Source organism: Dendronephthya gigantea, unplaced genomic scaffold, assembly GCF_004324835.1.
Source record: "Dendronephthya gigantea isolate DGI-Jeju-01 unplaced genomic scaffold, DenGig_1.0 000037F, whole genome shotgun sequence".
Lineage (NCBI taxonomy): Eukaryota > Metazoa > Cnidaria > Anthozoa > Malacalcyonacea > Nephtheidae > Dendronephthya > Dendronephthya gigantea.
This window is the reverse complement of record NW_021163047.1, coordinates 66,224-80,673: the sequence shown is the minus strand read 5'-3', so window position 1 is coordinate 80,673 and position 14,450 is coordinate 66,224. Positions and strand designations below refer to the sequence as shown.

Here is a 14,450-nt window from a genome sequence, read left to right as displayed (position 1 = left end):
ACAGTTGACAATATACAAAAACCTTTTATCATAACATTTATTTAAAGGAGTATTCCAACCACGTCGTCGTCGTGTTCAAAATTTTGTAAAATGCGGAAGATATATAGTCATGCAAACTTCTAAGTTGGCAAATTTTGTATACTTTTGTATTACGTGCGGAAATGTGTAACTAAATTAGTTACACACTTTAGGCCGGGGGTCGGGATCTCATTGTGTTGCCCTCAAATAATAAAACAATATTTGCGGCGTCTTTGCGGAATATATCGCGCTTTTCAAATCCGGCGTTTAACACGTGCGTGTGCCTGCATGCAAGACAAGATAAAGCCCGTTTTCCGTGACGTTATAAGGATGCTTTCGATTGCTTGCGGAAAAAAAATGGCCACGACACAACTGTCTGTCCATGGGTTAATCTCCCCGTAATTCGTAAATACTGTTTTAGTGCTTTATCGAGATCATGACTCTAGACGAGTTTCCAGGCGATGTCTTGATCGACTATCCATCGACTATTACACAAATATATCCATGCAAATCTATTACAACCACAGTTAGATAACTTTATTTCCAGCACTTCAAAGAGGTATCTTCAACAATATTTAAAAAGTTTACACATTATTTTCGGGAATTGATGATTGATAGTAAAGCGTGGGGAAATTTGCTCGCAGCAAGGTCATAAATTGTTTTTCCAAATTCACACCATTTTGATATATGGACGTATTTTGCTAAAAAAAGAAAAGCGACAAATAAGCACAAGCATGCAGAGTTCACAGGAAGTATATAAACTAAGATAATACTGTGTTAAAGTAGTAAAAAACTGCTCAATTTTTAAAGTATTCTGAGTTTAAAAATTACATGCCAATCATAGATGTTCATAATAGCTGGAAACTGATTTTTGAGCAGTTCAGTTCAGAACATTTGTAAAATTATTACCGTCACCAAAATTACATAAATTATAAAAACCTTCGTCTTGGCTTACAAAAACGTTGGCAATCTGCATGAAGTATTCTACGTAAATCTTATCTTATATATCTAACTTAATCTAATCTAATAAACTCTTTGGATTTAAAACTTACCGGATTAAAAAGATAACAGTTATCAAATAACAATTTCATATCGTCAACAAAATCATACACTGAATCATAGTTTATAGTTTGTAATTTCGTCTTGATGGCCGTCAAATCAATTGGATTTTTTATTATTTCGTAATATTTAGGGACCTAAAATATAAAAAAATCAGAAAGAGTTAAAAAAAAAACATGCCCGCTACCTCTGCATGGTTATCTTTAAGTTGAATGCAGGTTTTCTTTCCACCCCGTTTTAGGAAACATTAGGGATTTTAAGCATATAGGACGGCAACACGACGATGACGCGGCTGAAATTCTCGTTTAAATAAATGCTTTGGCAAAGTGGTTGTTGTATATTATTAATTTTACCGATTTAGTGAGATATAAAGGCGTTAAAAACATTGTGCCTGTGTTTAAGGACAATTCTATAGAGCCTAATTCGAGGTAGGGCTCGCTGGGTCTTGAAATGCAACCGTTCTAGGCAAGACGTAAAAAACGACGTTTTCCCGTTGTAAACAGAACGAAGAAGGCGTCTAAAACCCATCATGGGTCTTTAATTATTCATTTCTTTTCAATGACCAATTGTATTGACTATTGATAGCCGTCGTCGTCGCGTTCGCGTCCTACATGCGTAAGGTCGCTATTGAACCCGGTATTACAGTTACAAAGTAATCATGCTGTCTAGAAAATGTTGTACTAAATATTGAAGTCGCGTGCGGTTCCATAAAACCATACAAACGATTTTAAAATGAAGATATCCTTATAATTATGAAGACTACCGTACGAAATATTTCCAGAGGATCTCGCGTGACTAATAACGCCTTCACGAGAAGTAAAAGAACATAAGTTTACATTATGCTGCAGCATGGGTGTGCATTATGCAGCAGGAGTTACTGTAGTAAAGTTGCACCCACCACAGTTGTCTCTGATGCCTTAGATCAAACACTATAATAGACATTTTTCACCTTTTTAGGGTCAACTGGTCTAGCAAACGGGAATGAATCATCTGAGACCCACAGTTCGGTTAATAACTTGTCACACAGCTGAAATAAAAACAGTGAAACAATAAGAACTTTATTTACATTAATAATTCCTAACTCCGTTATGTCGAGAAGCTAAGGAGTAACTACAACACACACAAGACAATAGTAGCTCCAAAAAGCAATATCATTTTTTACTTGATCAACAAAACTACAAAAATTATACCCCTTTGGTGGGCTTGCCACTGTTCGTAAAGTTCGTCACAAACAAGGAATGATACTCACATTCAATTCTTTCGACGCCTCAGTGCGTCTTGATTTTCTTGGAAAAGGAAGTAAGAGGCTCTTTTCGGAAAGTTTCCTCTTAACACTTTTGTTTTCCTTACATTTACTGCTTGGATCTAAAAACATCACACGCAGTTTCACATAAAAAGCCATTCACGATTTCACCAACTCTTTTGCACAAGCGCTGAAGGATATCAAAGTTTTTTTTATGATAAACCGAGAAAGGTAGACAAAGATATTACTCGAATTAATACAAATCTTACATCAAGTTTTTTTTAAGGCGATCTGTCTTTCTAGAACATGAATTTATTATTATCTTATACTTAAGCAGATAAATCAGAATGAAAATCGTTTTGTGTAGAGATCAGATGGTTTGGTCTTGCTTGTGCTTTTAAATATTGAATGTTGCTCATCATAGATGTATATATAGATATATAGACTAGACAATGCATCTTTGAAATTTGGCCAAAAAAACGATTGTCGGCGATTGTCCAAAAAAAGAGAATTGGGACTATAGCAAACCAAAAGGTCGCTGACTTGATTCCCACGGTTGTTTAAGCTAATTTTTCAGCTTGCTCTTTATCTTACCATGATTGCCATCTGTCTTCTGGTTTAAATCCTTTGCATCTTTTGTATTTCTCGGAGTTTCTGAATCAAGTGACTCGTTAGAACGACAAGAACATACTCCTTTCTGTTCGTTCTCGTTGTTGACATTATTAACAGCCAATGGTCGTAAAGTCATGTCCTTACAATTGAAAGAAAAAAAGACAGTTTTAGCTTGTCACCATGGGCGTTTAACAGTTTAAAAATTTGTCAAAACAAGAAAAAGAAAACAAATACTAAAACAATGACATAAACACAGAAATTCTTCGCCCACCTCTTCCGGACTGGACAACATTGGACTAGAATTTCGAGAAAATCGAGGCATCAGCGGATACGGGGTTTCATCGTCTTCTCCTGTTACACTAATTGGCGGAGAACAAATAGAGACTTGAGGTGGAGTAGGAAATGTTTCCCCAACATCATCTTTTTCCTTTGCATCAAAATTCTCTTCAACACTTTCATCAAATTTGTTTGGCTTCTGTTCACTTTTGTAAACAACATTTCTTGATGCTTGAAGAGAACCATAATTTCAAAACTTGTTTTGGAAAACAAAAACAAGACATGTGATTTCAAACGATTTGAAAAAAATATGCAAAACTCAATTTTGAAGTCACTGTCAACGTCAATTTACATTTGCCTGAAATTCGGATTAAAGAATCTTGCCGTCGACTTCATATTGCTTTAAAAGCGCGATTCATGAGTATACATTCCATCGCCTAATCGTTTTCTTTGTATGAAATGCCGAAAACGCAGCGGCATGCGGATATTGCAATTGGGAATTTCATGACAGACTAGTGAAACGCAAAATGACTATTAATTTTTTGTTCTGTGAGAGTTCTTATATATATATTCACAGCAGGAAACAAGTATGATGGTTCCACAAAAAAAATCAAATCTAGAGAAGTCTTCAAATTATCTAACCAGTTGCTTAATTGCTTGATTTGCAATTTAAAATTGATCAGTGGAAGGATACAGGTGTAAGGTGATTGTATCCAACAATTAATCCTGTGTTTAATATACTGCAAAGTTCTACAGACGTTGGTTTGCTTATGACGAAGCCCTGAACACATAAATTGCATTGACTACTTCAGACAGACAGGAAGAAAATGTTTCAACAGATGCCTGTGGAACATTCAAAGACCTCAGTACGCCCATGGATAGCTCAAAATGTCAATGATTGTATAAAAATACAGAAAGAAATGATAAATATGTTTCATTAGGTCTGAGAAACAACAGCTTAGAGAAATTGACACGTACTGGAGATACATACAGAACTGGAATTCTTACACTCTTCGCCCTTGGGAACCAGGAAAACCTCATCATTATAATGAAGTATGATTCTGATATCAGTTAAAGCCCATTGCTCACATGAAAAAAAGTGCTACATGTGTGGCACTGGATACAGACGCCAAAGCCAACAATGCTCAACTGTTTGAGCTACCTAGAGGGATTTTCTGCTTTAGAGGCAATTATTTACATAAAGTGTAAACGAAACGATTTCACCAACACATTTCAACAAGTGCTCAAGGATGTCAAAGTTTTTTTATGATAAACAGAGAAAGATGTTATTCTAATTGGAGTGAACGACTTTCATATGGAGGTAAACTAGTTTTAAATCAAAAGCCTCTTTTAATGGTATTCCTGAAGGAGATGCACTCTAAACGAATGCATAGCCCTATAGGGCTAACTCCTTTTGACCTAGTTATATACAAAACTTTGCTTTGCAGAGATCTCATCACATCACTAACCGTTATATTTTCACTAATATCGCACCAGTGGATAGGTTGTTTTTTATCCTCCACGCGTATGTATTCGCCCACTACTCTTGTAAAATATTGTAATGATTTAAAAATAGTTGTACGTAGCCTATAATCTGCGTACATATAATCCATTTATTACAGCAGTAATATTACCATTAGTGCACTATTATCAATTGTATTGCAATAATCGCAACTTTCTCACACTCCACATACCTCTACATTCATCAAAGGTGGTGGATATATACCCAGGATGTCTGACCATTTCCAGAAGATGTCGATGAACATTAATAGATACTTGTAACGTAGGTGATGGAAATTTATTAACGTTGTCACTAAGGAGTAACTCATCGATTACTCTGGAGATATGATCAAACTTTTTGGAAACAACAAGATTATCTTCACACAATAATCCTTTCCCTAAAATTAACGTGTATATAAACAATTGCAAATAGAAATTTTTTGCCAGATCAACATGCTTTTCAATGCAATTAAACAATTAACAAGATTATCTAAACAACCATATTAAGAAAAACCACACTCACTGGTAAAATCAACACAACAATACCTTCTGTATGAATCATTCTTGCCTTAGCCCCGTTTTAATTTACTTCTTAAAGTTTACCCAAAATATCTTTCCACTATATATTATTAAAGAAAGTTTAAAACTGACCTTTTTCAACAAGTTCATCAATAGCTTCTGAAGTTTCTCGCATTTCATTAAAAATTGGTCGCGATGTCGTCGTATGCAATAACGACGTAAGCTGATGTTGAAACGATTCTTCTTGTTTATTCAGAAGCAAGTTAAGGGCAGTAAAAAACCTTCGCACTTCAGATCTTGCACATTCCACAGCAGAGCTAATGCTCTCATCACTCGCTTCAATTCTCTTGTGAATTGACTGTGAAACCAAATCCAATTCTCTAATTCTGTTATCAAGCCTTTCCTTAAGAACAGATGCAACTCCATCTATAGGTTCAATGCTATTTCTAGCTAATTCGCCTGGTGGAAGTTCTTTGACACACATACAGCACATGAATCGCGATTTGTTTTGATATTCCAGTGTGAGGTGATGTTCTCGACATACTTTACGAGGTGTAGAGACTTTACCGTGGTTTTCTTTCTTCTTTTTAGTTTATGTTCTTTGTCATAGCATTCTGCACAGAAGTTGGTCAAGCATTGGGGACAATAAAAGATTGCAATATTTCCTTCACAATATTCTCTACATTGTTCATATTCTTCCTTTTCTGGAATTTTTGAGACAGTTGCATCCATCTAAAAAGTTACACACAGTCGTCATACAGAGGAATGTCAAAGAATAATATATATGTATGTTCATACTGTACTTGTATGTAAAATCCAGGTTTGACTGGCTACTTACACATGAAATAACCATACGTATAGTAAAGCCTATCAGCCCTTTTTATGTCATTGAAATGCTTTGACTCTATTTTACCATTTCCTAAAAATGACACAACACTTAGCTAAGGGTCTAACATGCTTAAGTGACATTCAAGAGGATCATGGCCCATGCAACTAAGCATCTATAACACGATTTTCTACGTAAATCAAAGGGGAAATGTGACTGTAGTCTTTCTAATAATATTGCAGGAGTTGTTCAAGCTACCTTTAGGTTAACATACAGTCAAAAAGCAGGATGATGTTATCAGCTAATGAATATAGCTTATATTTTATATGAATTTAAAAATGTCATTAACAACTGGGTCAATAAAATTTGCATATCTGATTACAAAAATAGGTACACAAAAAAATAACATACACATAAAAAGGGACCTATATAAGTATTCAAACTATCCGATTAATTAATACAGCTTTAAACACCCAATAGTAGTGATATGGAGATAAAAAGAAATCCATCTTGGATCTAACTGGCTATAAATAGCCTTATCAACAGCCTTATACTAACAAAATGTGCCCAAAAATTACAAAGATCACAATATATTGTACAGTTTATGTACAAGTTTTACAACTACAAGGTGTTTCAAAATCAAAAGAAATAACTACTGTTTGACATGTTTTGTTTACAAAATACAAACAATCCAGGCAGAACAGGAATACCCATTAATTACTGTGTATGGTATGAATGGTATGTGTCATATATATGTGCCATTGCACAATGCAAAATAGTGGGTAAGCTTTCAAATTAAAAGAAAGAATCACAGGCAGACATATAGTATATACTTTGTTTTGCTACTGTTAAACATCAGTTGTTATGCTTCATTTAATTTCTCTCACTTGATATTGAGGGGGGGGGGGAGGGGAGGCAATGTTAATTAGGAACAATTTGAAAGAGTAGCACTGAAAAGATTATCTACATTAATATTTGCATTATAAATACCCGTAAGGAACAGTTTAAGAAAAGAAGGAATTCTTTTTAAATTCATCAACTATTAGCTATATACTCTAGTTAGGTAATACTTAGCTATAAAGAGCCAATACAGGACACTAAAGGAACTCAGGCAAATAATAAAAAATACAATATCAGTGAAATCACATTGAAATCTAAAATATTAGTAACAAAAAGACTAAAATAAAATATTTTGATTCCTTCCTTATTTTGTAAAAAAATTGTTTCAATAGCCATGGAATATATTTTGGTCAAAAAATGCTATTCTTGGATTAAACCATTACATTGGTACTTTCAAACTTAGAGAAATATATTCATAAATAACATGCATAATAACTTAAATATGTCACAAGAGATTTTTGTACTTTAAATTGTTAAACATGTGTTGAATGTATTTTTAAAACACTATGTTGGGCTTTGATATTAATTCTTCAAATTGTCAAAAGAAAATTAAATGAAATTTAATCCTGAGCATATTAGAATATTTTAATCTTAATCTATTTTAATTAATGTACCATATTACTTAACAGTACAAAATATATCATGAGAACAGCAGCATATTTTAGGATTTCATGAACTTTTGCATGAGTAATAAATTTAAAAATGATTTCGCACTGATTTTGAACATATATGGAAAATAATTCCATACCAAGTATAAACTTTTAATGCTTCCTGTATAATATTTTCTGGCTATGTACATATCATTGTTATATACCCTATGCAATGTTTCAACTGGTTTGCAGAATGTATGCTCTAATTAAAAACAAAAATCACCTTTTAATTATTTGTTACTTAATTGTTGCTTTTAGATGGTTGTGTTACTAGTTGGTTTTGCTTCCTTTAGTTTCCTAACCCTATTCATGCAGGAACAGATAATCAACCTGTGAACATGCTGGCAGGTTAAAACTACTGCTCCAATCATCAATTAGATTGTTTATCTGATTTTATACTTCACTAATATTGCAAACATATGCAAATTTGAAATTATAATATATTACCTTTAAATATTACTTCATACAGGCAAATTTTAACTGAAATTTTAAATTATGTTGCAGAGAGCAACAATTGCATTGTCTATTATGAACTTCCCCCCAAAATGCAACAGTAGTCTGCAGCTATTGCCAACTAACTATCACAGTGACCCAGCCAAATTATTTAAGTCCTTATAGCCAAAGTCAGTCAAATTACTCAAGGATTATATGAATTCTACTGTTATATAAGTACGTAAAGCTCCCAGCTGTTAAACACTGATGTAACTTTCTAAATTTAATGTATGCTTAAATTTCAAGGAAGAGGACCCCAGTTCATGCATTCCCCTACATAGATGAAAAGTTGGGTTGGATTGAATATGAAAAAATTTTCATATAAAATTTAAACAGTATGACAAATGTCAAAAAGATGGAAATATTATTTGTCTCAAGAATTATATGGGGAGACAATGGTGGGGTTATGCCACTGGCCTTGCTGCTGCCTGATCATGTTGGCAAAGCTGTTGGCTGCTAAATCAAGACTCACAAACTTTTATAAACTGTCATTTATATAAATTAGCCAAAGGCAGAGACTTTTATGTCAAGTTAACAATTTGACTACACAATTATCACACATGAATTTGACCCCAGGAAAAAAACAAACATTGTTTTCAAAGAATAAAAAATATCTTCCCCCCGGTTAATACTTAATAGAAATATTAGCTCAAATAGTAAAATAACTTGAGGCTAAAACTGAGCATTTTATTTGATTTTAAATTATATTCAGAACACTTTAGTACAAAGACGAATGCCCTTCGATACCAATACGAATAAAAGCACAGTTAAACGGGCATGAACGCGCCCAAATAAAATGTCAACTGTCGTCTGAACCCATTCAGGTAACATAATAATAATACTGCGAATATCTCGCTTGAATGTCTTCCCCAAAATAATTTACACTCTTTATATGCATCTAAAACACTTACCTGTGTAAAAATTCAACTTTATTTCGCAGAAATTATCCCAAATACACTTCGTTTCATTGAAATATTTGCACACGAGTGCATTCATCGTCAAATCCAAAATTTAAAAATGGCGCGAGGCGGGAAATGCTTCCACTTTACAAACTGTTCTTATCGGGAAATTTTTGCGCATGCGCTGGTTTAACCAAATATTCCTCAGGGAAGTGAATTACTCTTTTTAAAGATAATTGAATAAATAATGTGACAATTAGACAATGAACACTATTCTCTAAAGCTGGATATAGTAAAAATCAGGTCCATATCGAAGGGGGTTGCAGAGAAGTGACACTCCCAATACTGGGGAAAGCGTGCGTCTGCGCACGCGCCAAAATTATCAAGCTATAGCGGAAAATCTGAATGGCAACTTTTCGAACAAAAAATACCCATTAATTGATAAAATATAATTACATCTTGAATTTCAATAATTGAATTATTGCGAAGCCGAAAATTTCTCGTGTGCGGCAAAATATTTCTTCAAGGTTAGTAGGTTACAGTGGTTCTGCTCATAAGAATGGGTAACCTACTTGATTTAAAAGTGCTAAAATGTAACATGTTTCAGTATTAATTTCCTATCATTAACTCAGCTTATACTCATTTAGAGCTATGACGAACAAAAATTGTTTAAAATGTTCTGGTCGTTCTCGAACTGACATTTAGAGTATAGTAATTGAAAGTGTAAACAAGGCGTTTGTTACATTAGCGACTGTAAGCAACCTTTACAGTAATAAAATGTGTCTCAAATAAAAGTTCTGAAACTGCCGTTGCTCAGTTTAATTGATAAATGCTTTAGAAGATAAATTTGTTAACAGTCAACTTTAGCTCAAGTTCTTGTAGGATGCAACTTCTTAGTTTCTAGAATGCAATGTTTCTAGTTTTATTTAGAATGAAGTTAGTCATTTTAAGCCTTCGGAGACGTTCGGAACCGCTCTTCAATGCCAATTACAGGTAAAGTTGATCGAGGTACATGCACGCAGACGTTTTCCACCTCCTCCCAGGCCACTCCTCAAAATCTCCGCGAAATATAATAGCTCTCTTCATCTGAAATATGCTGTCTGAAAAAACCAACACCATCTTTTGAGAACATAGATAAAGGCGTATAAATTTCGCCGCAGTATTTTAAAATTAATATATTTTAAGAACGATCGTCTTATTTACCAAGCTTGCATGGCCGAGGTAAAATTATTTAGGGGCAACAACAATTAATAAGAATTTAATCAAGAGCTATCCGGAAGTATCAGTTGAGTGTTTAAAAACTGAAATAGAAGAACGTCTGCTTCAAATATCTGTTAAGAGCTTTATCAGGAAAGTACGACCAATAAGTGTGAAATATGTTTTAACCAATCGTTTCTTTCTAGGAAATCCCCAGACGTTTGGAAAATATCAAATATGTGCAGCCTCGCCACCATGCAAAATTGTTCCATGTTCTAGGGTAGAGGATTTAAGACCAATTTTATTCACTATTATGATTTCAAAAGGGCAAGAATCCTATGCGGTGTAGAGTGGATTCTGTAGGATGTGAAGGGAAAATTAGTGATTCAAACTTGAGTGGCCTTGCATGGTCAACAGCTGTTCTGGCACTCATCCGTCACTACATAATTGGTTTATGAATATGGAAAGCATTAACTCTATATAATCGATTTTTATTTGTAATAGTATAAATTATACATAATTTTACCATTTGTATTTTACTTTTAGTATGCTCACGCGTTTTGCTTGGCCGAGAAGCGTGTTTCTATAACTGTCTATAGAAACACGGGAACTTTCGATCTATCCTCGGCGCAACTTTAAAATTTAAAACCTAAACAAAATCATTCATAAAGTGCTCTATACTAAAAATGTCAAACACACCAGAAATGTATCACAAATAAATTCTGTCACATTATTGTGTATACTTGTATAATATTATGTAGTTGTTAGTTTTATTTAACTGAATATGACAAATTATTAGAAAATAGACAACAGGAGAGGAGCTCCCTCCGAAGAAGCGGCTCTCGAGTCTAAATAAGGGAGAACTAGCCACTCTATAGGACTAAACTTAGTCATAAAGCATAAATAAAGTATAATACATCGTTCGTTGTAAACTACGGCTTCTGGCTTGTTAATTATGCGGGCATAAATTATATAATCAATGGCAATTAAGATATTATAATTATCACGCGGCATAGATTCACGGTAAATATAAAACTTCCACTTCAACTGGAGTAAAATAGAGGCTGCCAGCAAGGAGGGATTGTGTCTTGCTTTTACCTTTCGTATATCCAGGCGGAGCTTGATATGTGTAACCGATATTTGCGTAATTAACTATTCTATACCGAAAAAGATGTCCGTCAACAATGGTAAGATCAGGTCCACCCCAAATTTAGGCCCACATTTCATATGTCGTTGAATTGCATATGGCTTATTCGGACTTATCAAAGGCAACGTGAAAGGCGGGAGATCATCATTATTGCGAATTGAAAACAAAAAGGAGCCTGGAGCAGATACATAAGCACCATTTGTTACTTCCCATTTAACTGTCGCGAATCCTCCAAAGATAAAAGTCTTGTTATCTTTTAAAACTTTTACAACTGTCAATGTCGGGACTTTTGAGTCGCATCTATCATGAAATCTTTCACTTTTACTCTCGTCTCTTGTCGCCCGCCAACAAACACTCCAATTCCCTGTCACCGGCAGCCATTCTGCCAAAGTTTTTGTAAATTCTGGTGACTCGGCGGCCATTATGACTGAACCCAATTCATTGGCTATAATATACAATATTGAAGGATCGATTATTAGCAGGCCCGTCGGAACCGGGGCTGTAGCCCTAAAATAATATTCGTGAATGTCTAAAATAATGAATGAATTCGGAAAAATAATTATGTCCAGTCATAATCCTTCTTTAGCGTAGAAGGTTGATTTCGTTGTTCCATCGCGAGTTTCCTCATATATAATTAATACATGCTTCCGTTGCTATACTGTGAAAACTGAATTTCAAAATAGGGGAGATACAATCATTGAAAAGCATTAGATGTTTACTGTGATTGTTAAAATACAATACATTTATATTTTAGAAAGATTTTCTGCTTTCAGGAAATTCTTTGAAATATCACATGATTCACATCCTCTTGATCATGTAAAAAGAGGAAACACAAAAAACTCGGGCCGCCATTGTTGGCAAGAATTGGCAAGAATAAAACAAAGCGGAAAAACTCGCGACGGTCGCCCTAGGAAACACGCGCATTACACAAAATTTCACTAGTGAATCGTGGAAAATAAAAGTGTGTAAAGGCTAATTTACACTCAGAAAAAATCTCATTTGGATCGGAACGAACAGAAAAATTTCCTTTGTCGGTGAGTTCTCAGGCGGCGTTTATACAAAGGAAACTTTCCTGTCCTGTCCGATGCGAAGTAGAATTTTCCTGAGTGGAAACTAGCCTTAAGTTTTAGTTTCCGGTACAACATGCCCATGTCCATCTAATAATATGATTTATGTACTTTGTTATTTTTCCAATTTTAACAAAAAAATGCTAATATATATACCAGCACAATTTTTTCCATCTCCTGCATACCCAGGGAGGCAGCTGCAGTTGTGTGAACCGTTGATGTTGGCGCATATTGCATTTTTATGACAAAAAATGGAAGATTGAATGGGACATTCGGCAACGTCTAAATTATAGAAAGAAAATACTGTTTCCTGGCCCAAATTGACATGCATATTACAAATACGGGCTATGGATTATAAATTACATCAATTTCTAGCACTATATCAGTAATAATTTTTGAAAGCAATACCAGAATTTCCGTCGACAGTTTTTCCCTTTTCTTCTTCATTTTTTTTCTAAAAGAAATAGGCCTAGATTACTATACACGGTCTAGATTACCGTACACCCTTTTAACAATAATGATATAGTCAATATAATACGGTAATATACGATAGTATTTTAGTATATGGCAACTATGGCAAATTTTTATGGGCATCTTACTTCAATCCTTCAAACATTTTTCACCCCGTTTTCACTGCGTCAATTTATTGGCTAAAATTAATGTTCGCGTGCGTAGCATTTGGTTTGCTAGCCTGAACACTAATTAAATTGACACGGGTACCTATTTTAGCCGTGCCGTGCCAATAAATTGACCGGGGACGGTTGCATGAAGCCGAATAGCGCTATCCACCGGATAGTGATTTTTCAACCGTTCCAAATGCTTGAAAAGCGATAATACTATTATTGGAAACAGCCAAAAAAGTGATATTGATATCCATAGTGCAAAAAATTATTCTGTTATGACAAACAAATACTGGGTAGGTATAACCTTAACCTAATGGATATATGGTACCGGGTATTTAGGAGATAATTTCAGTTACTATAAAGTTGGTTTCTCTTTTATTTTACCCCGTGAATATTTGGTAGGATGGATTTTCCTTACTGCACTTATTTTTTGTCCATTTCTATATTGCTTAGTTGGCTATAGAATCGTGAATGAGAACGACAACTGTGTCGCCTGGTCAATTCCAGATAAATTTACAACTATAAATTAGCAAAAGAAAAACCATTTATGCATTTTCCCAATGTACAAATTTGAATCAATAGGTGATTGTGAAGAAACGGCCAAATCTATCCTATCGATGATGTTCAATAAGTTGTAAGTTCCGCCAGTGCCCGTGTATAATTATTATATTATTCGTAATTTGTATACCTACGCAATCATTCGGCCTATTTATTGCCGTTGCAATATCGAACATCATAACATTATCCTACCGCTTCAACATCAAGCATCAGCATCCAATCTCCTGTGTTGGTTTTTTCTCTCTCTTTAGTAACGTTTGTCAGTTGACAATTTTCGACATTCTTTGTTTTTCTGTAGTTGAATCCAACACATTTTTCTTCGTCTTGGCAGTGAGTGTGACATCCCAACATGACATGTAAAGATGTAATATTGTGTCTTGATATTATCTCATCAGCGGGCAATGATGGACCATCTAAAAATTCAACTTATTAAGCAAAATTTGCAAAAAAAGTTCCTATCAAAAAAGCGTATGATTGCAAACTAAGCCTATCACATGCATGAAGTATATAAAACGGAGTAATACGATATTTTACGCTGAGGAAACGTACCACATTGTCACATCCGAAGTTGACTCACCTCTTATGATTATGTTGTAATTTTTCGGGGAACATCGGTTTGCGAAAATGTTTCCAATATCAAGCAAAAACAAGACAAAAGTTGCTGATAGATACATCATTCAAATTTCTTACTCAATATTAATATTTTTCACCGAACTGAATGCATGGCATGGAATGAAGCCAAATAGGAATGGATCGTAAGATATGAGATAAGCTGCATTTAATAAAAATTTTTCTTAATTACTATAAACATAACACGCAGTTAAACTAATAGGTAGGGGCGGACGACTTTGTGCTAGCTAATAG

The 14,450-nt window shown here is 34.4% G+C and overlaps 1 protein-coding gene across 1 annotated transcript; it reads right to left on the bottom strand.

The window, feature by feature from the left end:
- Positions 1-170: 170 nt before the first annotated feature.
- LOC114526053 (bromodomain-containing protein C631.02-like) lies at positions 171-5,796 on the bottom strand. The gene is made up of 8 exons (XM_028547549.1): positions 5,360-5,796; positions 4,903-5,106; positions 3,204-3,439; positions 2,915-3,071; positions 2,327-2,442; positions 2,027-2,104; positions 1,071-1,214; positions 171-719 (listed from the first exon to the last, which is right to left on the bottom strand). The coding sequence occupies exons 1-8, from the start codon at positions 5,718-5,720 to the stop codon at positions 603-605; spliced, it is 1,413 nt and encodes a 470-aa protein (XP_028403350.1). The 5' UTR covers positions 5,721-5,796; the 3' UTR covers positions 171-602.
- Between the last annotated feature and the right edge of the window lie 8,654 nt (positions 5,797-14,450).